This window comes from Amphibalanus amphitrite, unplaced genomic scaffold (genome assembly GCF_019059575.1).
Source record: "Amphibalanus amphitrite isolate SeventyFive unplaced genomic scaffold, NRLGWU_Aamphi_draft 000547F_arrow, whole genome shotgun sequence".
NCBI lineage: Eukaryota > Metazoa > Arthropoda > Thecostraca > Balanomorpha > Balanidae > Amphibalanus > Amphibalanus amphitrite.
The window spans coordinates 76182-90718 of record NW_024882041.1 but is presented as its reverse complement, the minus strand read 5'-3'; the positions used below and the strand labels follow the sequence as shown (position 1 = coordinate 90718).

Genomic DNA, 14537 nt, shown 5'->3' with positions numbered 1-14537 from the left:
GACGCCGGCCTTTGTCGGTACGCAGGCTTTGTTCCCGCCGCTTCTGCGACTGTGGAAAATAATTGTTTCGATGAAATGTTTTGTCGGTAGGCGGTTAGGGTGAAAACGTGTAGAAGTTGGGATTGCATGGTACCACGAATGCTGCTTGGAAATGCTGAGCTAATTGGCACTGATGAATATAAATGGACGCTGATGTAGTGATTGCTGAGTGCTGACCAATGTGTTCTAGGGATTAAACTCCAATGCTCACCATGTCAACTTGAAGTGTTGATTGCTTTTAACCGGAACCGTATTTGGCCCGTACTTTTTAACAATATCAATGCCTCGTAACAGAAATATTTGTTGTGGTTATCTGACGCTGTCACTTCTAGACAATCATGCCTTATCGCTCATGCTTTTACATATACCTACCAGGTGAGGTCCATTTCCACCGTTAAATACTGCACAATCGCACTAATCTGGTCACACCCAAAGTCGCACACACTAGCGTGTTCACGCTTAATCGTTAGTGTGTGTCTGGTGTTAACCGTCGCCTCCGTTCACAGGCATCCCGGTCTGGGTCGGAAAGAAGCTCTACGTGCGCTACCGGTCGGGCAACAAGCACCGGCGTAACGCGTTCATCGGAGGCGGCGTGCTTCTGGCGGTGAGTGCGGCCCTCTGGCGGGGGTCACCCGGGGTCAGCGGAGGGAGGCTGCGGTCACTGCTAGTATGTGTGTGTGTGTGACGGGTGGGGGGAGAGGGGGGTGTAACATCATGGTGGCACAGCGTGGCTGGTCTTATCTAGACCTCAGCCGAGGTCTAGATAAGACCTCAGAGACCTCAGATCTCTAGACCTCAGCGAGCTTGGTAGATGGTTGCTTTGGACGATAGAGGAGAAGGTAAAATCCATAGGCAACAGGTGTTCCGTGTGCTCGGCTGCAGCCCTCCGGCAGTTAAGTTCCGACTAGACGGAGCTATGCTGTCTGATGAGGGAGGTAGCGCAGCCTCCCCCCGGTGGTTGGACGGTGGTGCGGTAGCGGCAGCCTCCCTGGGCAGTTGGACTGGACGGTTTGAATTGGACGGTGGTGCGGTAGCGGCAGCCTCCCGGTAATTTGGACTGGACGGTAATGCGGGCAGTGGCAGCCTCCCCCCATGGTTGGGATGGTGTGGTTGTGGCAGCCTCCCCCGGTGGTTGGGATGGTGTGGTTGTGGCATCCTCCCTGGGCAGTTTGGATTGGACGGTGGTGCGGGCAGTGACAGCCTCCCCCGTCGCTCTGCCGGTATTGCCTCAGCTGCCGGCGACAGCCGTCCGATTACGGCTGCGGCTGACGGCACTAAATGAATTGCCGTCTGAACCGACACTAACAAGACGTTTAAATGGCGACGGACTGCACTAGCGACTGAACTGACCCAAGGGACTGACTGGCGACTGAACTGACCCGCGGGACTGACTGGCGACTGAAATGGGCCTCACATCGACCGAACAGATTAATCCAGCACTGACCCATCTCCCAGATTCGGTCCTGACCGGCCGCGTGCGTCTTCGCCTTGCGTGAGGTACTGCTGACTACCGAAGGAACTTACATAGGGTGACAATGGTATTGATCGGAGCTGATCGGCGCCACGCTGGCCTATTTGTGGACTGACTGACTGATGTGCTGTCAGTGCGGGACGATGTTACGGTGCAGAAACGATGGGAAGGGAGCTTCCATCGACTGTATTCGCAGCGCGGCTAGGATGAATGGAATGGAGTAGAATGCAATGTGGTATGAGGTAGGGTTAGCGGAAGTTAGTGGAGGTCATGAGCTAGAGTGGAGTCGGAATAACTAAGTATTGCTATTTTAGGTGCACTTCTGTTGGACTGCTTAAGCCAGTTTCATTGCTAGATTCATTTTGTACGGGCAACCAAGCAGGTGTCATTTTGAAATGAATGGAATAAACCGGACGGCGGTGCAGAATCGACACGCGATCGAGCTAGAACGTCCGTCTGTCCCACTGTTGACTGAAGCGAAACAGACGGCCCAAACTTAGCCGTTATCGACTATTGACGTGCCGTATCGTTACCGTTCGCTGAGACGGATTCAGTTCAAATTTCGAGGCCGGGGTCTGGTGCTTTTATGTTGAATTTCAACTCGAAGCATGCTGATTCAAGGATCCAATCGTGCACGATTCGTTGGAGTACTATAAACTCACACTCATCTCGTGCCCATGTTTGGCTCTATTCTCTCGCCTTCCGGTAGGCTCCGAGCGTTGTGGGCCGTTTCGAAGCCTGAAGGTTTATGTTTTGGCATATATCCTGCATAGTCGTTTCCTGCTTGTTGACCTTTATGGCCAGCGGACATCGTATACTGTGGGTCGTTAATCTCCAGCTCAGTTTGATGGTTTCGTGGTATAAGTTGGACGATGCTATCATTATGGTTATTTGCGGTAAAGGTTAAGATGTTATAATGCTGACGAGACTTTTTGATGATGAGACTCACTGATCCCAGGATATGGTTATTCTTATTTGTCTCGTCGAATGAAAGACCTGCTTGTTGACAATAAGCATGGCAGCAAGTGATCTGTAAATCATCATAAGCATGTCGAGTATTACGACACAGGTCACCGGACGGGACAAACGTCCAGGCCTCCGAGCCCCAAAATCCCGTGCCTTCTTCTAGCGGCTCCTCGCACACCTTCGTCTCTGTCACCATGCCCGTTCATCGTCCATCTCCACCGGCCGGTCGGCGTGTCCATGCGCGCATGTGTCCGTGTGCCATCGATCTCTCCTGGGACGGATCCCGAGCGGCGCGGTGTACTACCCGGCCGCCCCGAGCCGCCGCCGGCGGCGGTGACGGGGCGACGCGGCGCAGAATCGGCCATCGATCGCCGCCCCGTCGGTCCCGTCGTCCACCGGCGGCGTCTCGTACAATCTGCGCCGGCCGGCCGCTGACGATACCTGTGGCAGGTGCCGGCGGGGGGGGGGGGGGGGCTGCTGAGCAGGAGACTGCCGCTTGTGTGACGTCCTGCTCGGCACAAGGGTTACGTCATCTCTCTCTCTCTCTCTCTCTCTCTCTCTCTCTCTCTCTCTCTCTCTCTCTCTCTCTCTCTCTCTCTCTCTCTCTCTCTCTCTCTCTCTCTCTCTCTCTCTCTCTCTCTCTTTCTCTCTCTCTCTCTCTCTCTCTCTCTCTCTCTCTCGCTCGCTCGCTCTCGCTCTCGCTCTCTTGCTCTCGTTTTCGTTCTCGCTTTGTCTCTGTCTCTGTTTCTCCTGCGCGACGTTGCGCGGACTGGCGTCCGTTGAGGTCGGCGACTGCGGTCCCTGCGAGCTGCTCCACCCGGGCGTTTGTTTGACCTTTGGCAGCTGCTTTGGCTGAGTCGTTTTTGACGACCAGGGCTGGTCAGGTTGTTAGTGGAACAATTGATTGCAAGAATGACGAAAAAGACGATTATTTATAGCTTCGTTGGCTAGAACAAATAATGTTACACATGTTTGTAAACCTTGGTGAATGGACTCTGCACAGGAGTAGCTTCTAACTGGCCCCGACTGGTGACACACGGTAATGGTGACAGGTAGTGCTGGTGATGGTCTGTATTGGTGACGCATTGATGGTGACTAGTGATGGTGTTGGCCGCAATCAGTCCCAGCACCTCCCAGGGTGACAAATGGTGACGGACCGGGGTGACGCACAGCACCAACAGTGACCGCGGTCGGAGGCGGCCTGGTCGAGCGGGGCCGTTTAATCTGGCCGGCCTATCGATTATCGGAGGTGCCTTTTGCCTACCCCACTCGGGACATGATAAACAAAGCTGAACGGTGGCGATCGTCGGCTTGATTCGCCGAAGTGTGGCGGTGCTGGTTTGAAGCCGTAGTCGAACAGGGGTGATGATTGTGACACGCCTACGGCTGCCCAAAGAATCGCTACACGATTTCCTGCCCAAATTAGGTCCATCTAATATATTGTCAAAGTGATGTTCACTGTTCTGGGAGTTTGTTGTGCCCAGTGTATTTTGGTCAGCTCGCTGGGTCTTCTCTGGTCAGTTGGTCGAGCGGACCGTTTTTAGGACTGGTCAGTGGGTCTGTGTTTGTACTGTCCGGTGTCTCCTTTCGGCACCAATCGATGGATCGTGGTAACCAGACGGGCGCGTCCGCTTGTTACTGATAACCACGACTACCGCCGGCACTTGCGACACGCATCGATTTAACAGACGTGCTTGGCGGTACTGGTTCCTTGCCAGCGCGCGGCTCGTGTGAGCTGCGGGCTGCGTTCCTCTGTGCTCGGATGTGAGACTGGTCTGGCTGTAGGAGCTCTCCGAGTAGTGGGTGGATGGTCGGGTGCCGCTCTGGCGGGGTCTCGGGGCGGTCGGGCGGCCGGAAGTGACCGGTGATTGATCTGGCCGCGATGTGAGTGCGCCGACAGATGGGCTGCCGGTCTGATCGGCCGACAGGCAGACAGACGGACGGACGGACGGCCCACAGATAGCCCACACAGCCGGCCGGCCGGCCCACAGATAGCCCACAGACCGCTGAGCGGATGGGTCGAGGTCATTCGGTGACCACCTGAGGGATGGGACGGAAGAGCTGAGAAATGCGGACGAAAGGGCTACGGGCGGGCCTGGAGATACGGACGTAAAGGCCGGGATGCGCGAACCTGAGGGAGGGACACCACATTGGGGAGAGAACCGATAGCTGAGAGACATATCAGGAGAGTGGTGAGTGCTGAGCTGAGCTGAACAAGAAAACGAGCTGGGTGGCATGCTGGTAACTGTCGACAGCGCTGATTGGCACTGTGGAGGACAGACTGCTAGGAGTGGTGGTTTAGTTAGTCGACTCGACTGATGCTAGTTTTCGCATTTTTTCAGGGCTTAACTATTACGATATATCCTAGCTGTTCGGGATAAGTTCCCTGTTTTGTTTTGTTGTTCAGCTAAAAGGCGGTGAACGCCGGTGAGCTGCAGACTGGGACCGTGAGCCCAATGATCAGCAAACACCGGAAGCGAATTTCACACCAGAGTACCCTGTCGCCGTCCTTAAAATCCGTGACCACGGCTGTTGCGTGACGGGGTGGTTCCGGCTGAAAAACACATCGTTATTTTAACTGAAGGCAGCTGTAGATCCGTTCTGTGTGTTATTAACAATTTATCGTAACAACTACGTTTCTGGTCTGAATTTAGGTTCCTGTTGTTGCTCTCACCGCTTTGTTGAAATTGTCGCCGGCCGGCTGGCCTGGTGATCCATATTTCAATATTGGCCCGCACGGGCTCGGCGTCTGTATTGTTGCGCCCTAGTTGGATGGCGGCTCGATATCGGCCCGACCTCTAGAGGCCGTCGAGGTTAAAATAGCCGCCGGCAACGATTGGCCGGTCGGGTCGAGGTCAAAGATGGGGCACTGGTGGGCAGAAAACTCCAGCAGTAAGGATCACCCTCAGGGGGACCGGCGGAGTGGCCCGCTGAACCGCCAGCTGCAACCGGTGGCCACTGAACTGTTGCGCGCTCCGGGTATCGCTTCTGCACGGATTAGATCGTCGTTAAAGCTAAAGGCTGATTAATTTGTAATGTGTAGGTTTCTCAGAAAGGCCGGAAAATTGAATTCAGGTGACGAGAGCTTTCCGAAGAACGCGGCAATTTATGTTTGAAGCATTGCCGTTTTACCTCGCGTCTTTGCTATGCTTGCCAACCCGTTTTCGTCTTCCCGTCCATTTTCTATTCACCGTTTTCGACCCGCGCGTTTCTCTTTGTCTCGCACTATCCTCCCATCCCAGTGCACTTACGGTCCATGCCCTCCCCTCCGCCGCCGGCGGCAATCTCTCTTTGTTGGCGGTCGGCCGTTCATATAGCGTCCGGCTCCGGTCGACCTGCCGGACCGCGGCTCCTCGGGACGCAGAGAGTCCTGGTCCAGAGGCTGGCAGCTCTGAGGTAGACCACTAGACGGCAGCTCGCCGCGCACACTCGATCGACTCTGGAGAGTGGGCGGGCCATATGATAGCGCCCTGAAGGAGCCGCATTGAAAGAAGAGTAGGTACCCGCTGTAGATGTTTGTTTTATTTATGGACAAAGCCTGCAAAACGTTTTCATAAAATAAATACAAAATGAGAATACAATCATCTAAAATGAGAACACTGAACACAGAGAGGAATCATGACTCATCGGTGGACGATATAAAAATGGGCAAACTCTGTGGGTGATAGATTATCGGTCTGTTAGCAACATAGATATGGTGCACGTATTGTCCTGACATAAAGTGCAACGCTGCCACGGCCCAGCGAAACTGCGTGGATTCTGACCAGCACATGTGGCCAGTCAGGGCTTGTCCATGTCCTGACGACACTACCATCTGCCAGAAAACCGCTGGAGCTGGTTTCGGACACGGGCTGTGATCGTCTCACTGCGGTGGAGGCGCTGCCCCACTGCTTTGTCACGCTGGGTTTGCTCACCGTTCACGGCTCGGCACTCCGCCCCCTCACGACTAGCGTCGCGCGCTCACGAGGTTCGGTGGATGGCCGTCAGTTCTGCTCCAGCGCGTCCGTCCCCTCCGGCGCTTCCCCGGTCACGCCGTGTCGATCGCGGACACCTCGAGTGCCGTATCACATCTCAGTGTCACTTGTTCCGACAGATGCGCTGGACCGTGAAAACGTCCTGTCGGTCCCGCTCTCCATCAAATCAGCACTGGTCCGTCCCGATAGCGATACTGTGCGTCTCAGTGTGGTGGGAAGGCCCGCCACTCGGGCTCGCTTTATTACGACTTCACTCGTGTTTCGCTCAGCACTAGCGACCCATTCAGTTTATGGTTGTCCATAGATCTCTTATATCGCCAGTGGAAGGAGGCAATCCTCGTCTTTGTGGACAAACTTCTGCTTTGATGTGGCCTACGCTGCGTAGCAAAATAAATAACCGAACGACTCCGCTAGCATCACTGGAATGTCTTTGCTCGATGTCATGGACTCGATGGGCCAACAAGGTGAACCTGTTGGATCTGCCTGTTATTGTCGTCAGCGCGAGCAAGCCCCACACTCCCACTTCCACACAGACTAGCACTGCATCTTTGGTTGATCTCGGTAAGCTTGTCAAAGCGACCGTGCACCGTAGCCTGATGGTTTCGTTCCACGAGGTGGGTCGTATGCGCACGCATTTGGTACGTCCATGACGCATTGCACGCCTTCCGGATACGTGAAGAAAACCGGCGTACACAAATCTGTTGGATGTTTGACGGAAACGTTCGCCACTGCTGGCTGTGTGGTCAGCGGGAGAACACGAGCGTCATTCTTGAGAAGGAGGTCCCGAGGCTACTCAAAAGCTTTATGTGACACATGTAACCACAGCAGCATGACACCAGACGCTTCGGGCGGGCAGTGGCTAGAAAACTCCCTCAGCGAACATGTCTGTGAGGAGGGCGACGAGCCGCTCCTCGCGGCGGCGGCAGCTCTGCGTCACGTCCACGGAGCCGGCGCAGAGGAGCAGCGCCAGCTTCCGACTGCGCCGGTAGTCCTGTTCGAGTCGCTCCAGCGAGTACTCGTACTCGGTCTCCAGGCAGACGCCGAACCGTCGCGCCGTGGCCGTCAGTTCGTCCCAGTAGTGGCGCAGTAACGCGCCGGTCCGCTCCCGGCGCACCTCGGCCGACAGCGATGACAGCAGCAGCAGCGCCACGTCGTTGGTAGGCGTGCTCACCTGCGCCAGCTGAAAGTCGATGACGCGGCACTGCGCGCCGGCGTCGGCACCGCCCGCCGCGCCGCCGGACGGAGCGTCGCGGAAGAGCAGGTTGTTGCACCAAAAGTCGCTGTGTGTCACGGCCGAGAGGTGGCTCTTGGCGGTGACCAGGCTGTGGAAGAGTGCCGTGTTCTCTGTGACGTACGTCTTGAGCCGCGCGATGACGCCGGCGAGGTCGGCGCGCTGGAGGCCCTTCAGGAAGTCGATGAGGTGCGGCAGGCCGCGGCCCAGGAAGTGGTCGTAGAGCGCGGCTGCCTCTTGCGGCCGTAGCAGGAAGTCGTACTTGGTCAGGAGGTCCACGCCGTCACGCACCCGCATCGCGAACGTGGTGGCGTGAAGACGCGCCACCTGCGTCAGCGCCAGCCGCGCGCGCTCCTCTGTCAGACACGCAGAGAAGTCGGTGACGCTGAAGCCACTGGCCCGCAGGTCCTCCAGCACGAGGATGCTCTCGCAGTCCGGCTTGTGCTCGGCATGGTAGCAGACGGGGGCCAGCGGCGGCAGCGCCGAGCCCAGACAGCGGCGCTGGAAGGCGGTTACGTCTGGCAGCAGGCGGCTGTAGACGCCGATCTCGCGCCGGTCGAAGCCGGCCTCCTGGACGGTCGCCCGGCTGACGGCGTCCTGCGGCAGCAGCTTGGCCACCAGCCGGGCCGTCTGGCTGCCGCTGCCGGCCTTGGCTCCGCCGCCGCCGTGGAAGCGCACCTTGATGGCGAGCAGGTCGCTGAGCGCGCTGTCTCGTTCGTCCAGCGCGGTGATCTCGTAGTCGTCGATGTCGGGCGGGTCGGCCTCGCTGACGGCGGCGGCTCCGCGCTCCTTCTGCAGGTATCCGACCAGCACCGTCTGCAGCCACGCCTGGGTGATGCCCTCCTCGCCGGACATGGCGCCGATCTGTGCAGAGACTGACGGCGGCACCGACACGGCGTGGGTCGGTGTTGTCCCGGTTGGGCACGAGGGTCTGCCAGAGGATGTGCTGCGGCTCCCCTCAATATCTGTGGAAACAACAAGGGATTGGTGTAATGCCACTCAAGCCCAGCAGAAACCCAGCGCGAAGTAATGGAAGATATAACTATGTTCGAGCTTAAGAACTGTTGTTTTACGAACTTGTTTACGTCAGAAATGGATAAACATTCCAAAGGGACACGTTGTAAATTGTAATGAACTACAATACCCTTCATCACTTACACTGCAGGACTGTGAAGACTACGACAGTTGCTTCCCAGACCCGTCCTTAGGCGAACAGACTCCCCACTTCCTGTACGTCTCTGGTCCCTTCTTCAGCCCTCTCCGCCACTGCAACTCCCACACACTCAGTGCTCGGCCTCTCCGCTCTCCTGTCGTCGATCACCGACTGTGTTCGGTACGTCTCACCGCCGGTCGCGCTCGGGCTCCGGCTGCTCCGACGGCTACCGACCGACTGCCGCGGAGCCCGCACCGCCGCCGGCGGGGCTCGGCGCGGCCGCCGGCGCCGCCGCTCGGCCCGGCACACTGGCGGCACTAATAGGTGTCTCTCCTCGACGAGCGCTAATGGGCGACGGGTGGGGACGAGCAACAGTCGACCGGTGTCGTCCCCGGCTAACGGGACACCAGGTGCCGCGCGGCGGCGAATTATCCGCCCCGTCGCCCGAGCTGGCCGGTTGGCGGCCGTGCGCTCTGTGTCTGGCTGGAATGAGCCGGTGCCTTCCAGTCTGAGCCGCTTGGGAGAAGCTCTGTATTCATGCCTTCATTCATTTACTTCATTTCCTTCGTGCACAATGCTTAGTGCACAATGCTGTCGATGCACTCGATGTAAAAGATACGGTATGTTTTTGCCGCTATCGCCGTTGTCCGGTGCTCACGGTAAGGGTGGGGTGAATCACGGAACAGGGGCGCTCACCGGTCGCGGCCGACGTCACGGGTGGTGCCGTCACACCCGCCGCCGACCGTGACGCGCCGCACCTCTCCGTGACGCCCCACGTGACGCGGTCAGTGGCCGGTGGGGCCGCGACCGCGCCCCCACGGCTGAACAGACGCCGCTCAACTAAACGGGAACAGCTTGGTGGAGATGGATATGACATGGAATTTGGTTTCCACGGAATGAGGCTGCGAATTTGAATATTGGATTGGTTACATCGATAAAATGAGAAAGAAAGCATTTTCAGTGTAACTGTGTAACTGTGTAACTGAACCGGTATTTCAACACTGTATGAACGTGAGTCTCATCTGCAAACTAATGACCTCCACTGTGAATGATAGATCGCACGCACTTGAACGGATGCGAGTTGTTTTGGCTTGTTTTGGATAATGTAGCGGTCATCATTCAGCGCCGCCAAAATTGCTGGTGATGAAAAACGGCTATTATTTTCTTTCCCAGCGATTCTCTTTCGCCATATTGTCAAGATGCTTGTTTTTCCGTGCGAAATTGTGTCTTTAAAAAGCCGCAGCACTTGGCGAAAAGCTGCGTATTCTCAGTATCTTTTCTAGCGGAAAATCGATGGTTCGTAATTATGTCTCTCTATCTGCCACCGACAGCACTAAACCCTGTAAGGCGAATTGGACGATCTCCATCACTATTGGGGCCGCTCTATAGGCCGGCGCTGGCATTGGCGGGCCCGGCCGGCTGCCGACCGGAAGACGTCCACTTCCGGTGCGGCTGGCACGCCGGAAGTGGCTAATGCCGAGCGCAGCTCATCACGAGCGGCCGGCCGGCCGTGCTGGGCCCGGGCCAGGGGTAGAGGGGGTGGACCGAGCTGCGCGTGGCTGGGGTGGTAGGAGGAGGCGAGCTGCATAAGCGGACTTGGCTGCATAGAATTGACGCTCAAGTTATGCACAACTAGGCCAGAGCGAGGCGCAAGCACTGGATGACTCTGAGCGGGTCACCCGACCCAGGTCCCCTCGACGGTCCCTTCCCTGTGAGTCACCAATTGAAACTCATTCCTCCAATTGACGCCACAAGGCTCCAGCCGGCGGGGATCAACATCCCACCGACAGTTTTTGTGACTTTTTGCAGCCGTGCCGTATGTCACAATTCCAGCTGTCACCGACTTTCTGGCTGGCAGTCCATTGTGGCTGGTCTAGCCATTCATTGCGGCTGGTGGTAATGTGGCTTGTCCGGTCGGTGTGATTATACTGGTTTGCTTTGGGTCCGATCAGGGATTCTGATGGGGTTCGGTCGGGAGCGCGTATTGACCTGGCTGCCGCTCTGCCCACATCCTGTCCACCGCCGTATATGCTCCGCTGTCAGCTCCCGATGATGAATGAAGACGGAGGGAGCTCAGCGGACGCGGCCGTCAGAGACTGGCCAGCCGAGCTGCAGCAAGGTAGAGGAGCCGCTGGGTCCCGGTTTTGGTGGTAGCGAAGGTCAAGGACGCGCGATAACCGGGTGGTGGGAAGCTGACTGCTGAGAGAAACAGGGATGAGATATGGCGGGCTCTGGGCTGCAGATCTGGGTCCTGGGATTTTGGGAGATTGGGGTAAGGTAAGCTGAGAGAACGGGTGGCGAGATCCGGCAGGTTGCTCTGGGTTGCGGGTCTGTTGCTCTGGGTGGATAATGTGAGCTGTGCCGTCCGTCCGCTATCTGTTCTGCAGCTGTCTCCGGCGGGATGTGAACGGTCAGCGCTGCCGATCCGCAGCCGCTGCCGATATGCAGCCGGTACTGCTACTGCAGTCACGGCCGATAAGTGCTGCACCGCTCAATGTGACCTTGATAGACAAGATACGTTGGCCACCGCCAAACCGAGACCACCGGATGGCCAATGATGACAAGTTGGAGCATTGAAACATTGATGACACTTATCGCACCTTCTTTTTGAGCTAACACGCCAAATCTGGAATACCTTGCAATATTAAGACCAAGTGCCAGAATATCCCGTTTACACTATCACTGACCTGTGTCCTACCTGAGCTCACGAAGCCTAGTCAGAGTACGAGTATCTCCTCAGAACGGGGCAGGTGTGCGTCTCCTCGGGCTCACCTGCTCTGGACAGAGTCGGACTCACCTGGCCAGAGTGCCGTGCCGGCGGATCGATGGTGGACGGGTGTGTGAGACCGGGGCGCGGCTGGCACACTGACGCCGCCGCCCCCGCCCCCGCCCCCGCCCCCGCCCCCGCCCCCGCCCCGGCCCGGCTGCAGCCGTGTGTGACCGGCGGCTGCTGCCGTGTCAGGAGCAGAACGGACACGACGGGCGGCTGGCACCCGTGGTGACAGCAGTGACCGCACCGTGTCTCCCCTCCGTCCGAAGTCTGCCCGAGGGGTCTCGGGCTGTGGGCGAGTTGTGAGCTGCAGAGCGATGGGTTGACTCGTTGCAGAAGTCGGAACGATGTCCGTCAATCCATCAGTTTGTAGCATAAGTGGACTTTTGGGTAGTTTGAATGCATAAAGTGATGGCGACAGAGCCGGCGCTGAGCGAGACTTCTGAGTAGTCCTCATAGTCATTTCCATTTTCCAATAGGGATAGCCCGATCAGTTGCAGTATTGTGTAGTTCATCGGATCACTGTTCGCTCATTGACGGAGCTGGCTGCTGCTGCGGCTGTGCCCATCAACCGCAGACTATCCTCGTTTATAATCTCATGTACTGGACGCCAGAGTTACTCCAACCTGTGCCGGGAGTGGGCCCTCACGTAGGCACCACTGTGTGTTTGATGTTCATATCGCTTCATTTACGGAATGGACAAATGAATGGTGGATGGATGAATCTTGTAATACGAGTAGGATCGATTCTGAGTAGATCGTTTTTGTCTCATGATGTCTTTGTGGCGTGTGCTCAACTGGTGTGAACCAAGAAAAAACATCTTTTTACTGCCTTATTGAAATGTATTGAGCAGTCCTAGACTTCCAGTGCGATTGTTTCAGTGTCTCAATTTACATTATCGTGCCCTGTTGCACACTATTGTTTCAAGTGGATCGGTCACTGCTCTCGCGCCGAATTGGGGCTTCTATCGCTGTTATTCGGGCTTCGCTAGACTTCCCCAGACAAAAAGGATCGACGAAATCCTATTGTGCGGTTTGGAAGTTACCAAGGCGTTCCACAACACATCGCCAAGTCCGCTTCAAAAGCGTTCGGGAAACGCGCGGCAGATTTTTGATTGCGGGAGTTTGGCGGTGTTCTGTTTTTGTAGTACGACTTGGAAACTCGCGGTGATTGTGTGTTAAGTTTTGGTCAGTTGTTGGACGTATCTCGGGCGCCGCGGAGTCGCCCAGACACTGCTCGGTCCCTCTACGGCCGTCATCTTCCTGACAGCGAGTCGTTAACCGTAGAAAGGCCGTTAAATATTTTACGTCTGCATCTTTCAGGAGTCATGCACGGTCGAGTGCCCCAAACTCGGCCCATCAAAACGCTCTTAGAGTGGCCATCTGCTGAGCCGAGTTCGCCGTGGATCTGGCGATCCTGGGTGGATTACAGCCCGTTCAGCGGCCACTGGCGGCTGGCCGGCGGCGCAACCCGTCCGCTCCGGAGCCGACTGGCAATCACGGCGGCCGCCGAGTGACCGTGTCGTCGCCGGCGGCAGCGTGTATTGATCTCGGCGGCCGCGGCTCCCGACGGACCGCGCTGCGGCCGGCTCTCCGCCACTCAGACTGACTGGCCAGTGGTCACTCCACGGCCCGCCGCAGGTCTATCTGGCTGCGGTATGGCCGGCGCCGCTATCCGCCACTCAGGCTGACCAGTGACCAGTGACCACTCCACGGCGAACTGCCAGTTCGCGGCACGTCCAGCGCCGCTCTCTACAGCTCGGACTGACCCGTAACCACTCCACGGCGAGCCGCAGAGTTCCACGGGTCCCTCGCCGCGGCCCCAGACAGTTCATGGCGCCGGCGGAGATTCACGATCCCCTCAGTAAAGGCCAATCAGGACGTGTTTAAAAGCGGCACGTGCCTGGCGCCAGGGGTCAACTTTTCGCCGGCAGGGACCGAACGGCCTGGCCCAATTCATTTATGCGCCATACGTCACGCTATGATCACCAGCGGTGCGACGCGCGCATTATGGCGCGGTAGTAAACCGGCGGCGATCCCGGCGCAGCGGCGGCGATCGCTGCTAAATCTGGCGCTCGTCGTTTGACGACTCTTTGCCGGCAAGTTACGGTGGCGCTGCAGCGTATCGGTTCGATACAGTTTATGGGTGCGCTGCAGGCTACGAGTTTGGGATGTGGCGACTTCGTGTCGAAGTTTCGGCAGCGTGAGGGAGAGAAGATCAGAGGGTTATGTACCGGTCGATGGTCATCTGTCGCACGTTGGGCTGGGTGGGATGGTGCCTTCAGTTCAGTCATGCCAAACAACGAAAACGAACTCCAAGTCTCGCCATCCTCCGGTCTTTTGCGCCTGTTAACATAATCTAGCCTAATATAATTCAAATGTCCGTCGTACAGCCGCGCCGATGCATTTTATTTCGAAGCACATTGCTCAATGTTCATGGTGCTTAGCCGCGACCTTTCACCGACAACCCAAGGGAGCAGGTCTGCATCTCATTTATCCCTAGTCCTCTAACCTTTCGGAGCGCGCCTGTATGCCTCCGAAGTCCGGCTGCTAAATTTACCGACCCCTTGGGGTCGTCTCGCGCAGCAGGAGCGTGGCTCCGGTGAATGTCAATTAAATCAGGGCCGGCGGCGCTAAATCTACTGCCGGAGCCGTGTCAGACGGCGGGCCCCGAGAGGTGGTCAGCGCGCACGGCGAGGCTAGAATTAGATCCGGTACGGCGGCGGCAACTCGGCCGACCTGGCTGGACGGGGAGGACCGGCGCCGACGTCCAATCTGTATCAGACTGACTGTATCTATGTTTGCGCGCCACTGGTCATCCGGAAAAGGTGCGATAAGTGGAGCCGACAGCTTTGGTTCGATGAGGCTTTGTTCAATATTTTATTAAACTGTAAGATATCGGACGGAATATGTCAGAATCATATTAGATCGTTA

The 14537-nt window shown here is 57.0% G+C and overlaps 2 protein-coding genes across 2 annotated transcripts in view; one reads left to right on the top strand and one right to left on the bottom strand.

The window, feature by feature from the left end:
- LOC122393668 (E3 ubiquitin-protein ligase RNF19A-like) overlaps positions 1 to 14537 on the top strand; it is a 54029-nt gene that overhangs the window by 8302 nt on the left and 31190 nt on the right. Inside the window, exon 9 of the mRNA XM_043389903.1 lies at positions 546 to 643. Within this exon, the coding sequence (XP_043245838.1) occupies positions 546 to 643 (98 nt within the window). The remainder of the gene's footprint in view (positions 1 to 545; positions 644 to 14537) is intronic.
- LOC122393669 lies at positions 5981 to 9073 on the bottom strand. The gene is made up of 2 exons (XM_043389904.1): positions 8840 to 9073; positions 5981 to 8646 (listed from the first exon to the last, which is right to left on the bottom strand). Exon 2 carries the CDS (start codon positions 8534 to 8536, stop codon positions 7310 to 7312), a length of 1227 nt encoding a protein of 408 aa, XP_043245839.1. The 5' UTR covers positions 8537 to 8646; positions 8840 to 9073; the 3' UTR covers positions 5981 to 7309.

Coding starts and splice junctions, on each gene's coding strand:
- LOC122393669 (XM_043389904.1), bottom strand. CDS start 8,536: ATGTCCGGCGAGGAGGGCATCACCCAGGCGTGGCTGCAGACGGTGCTG.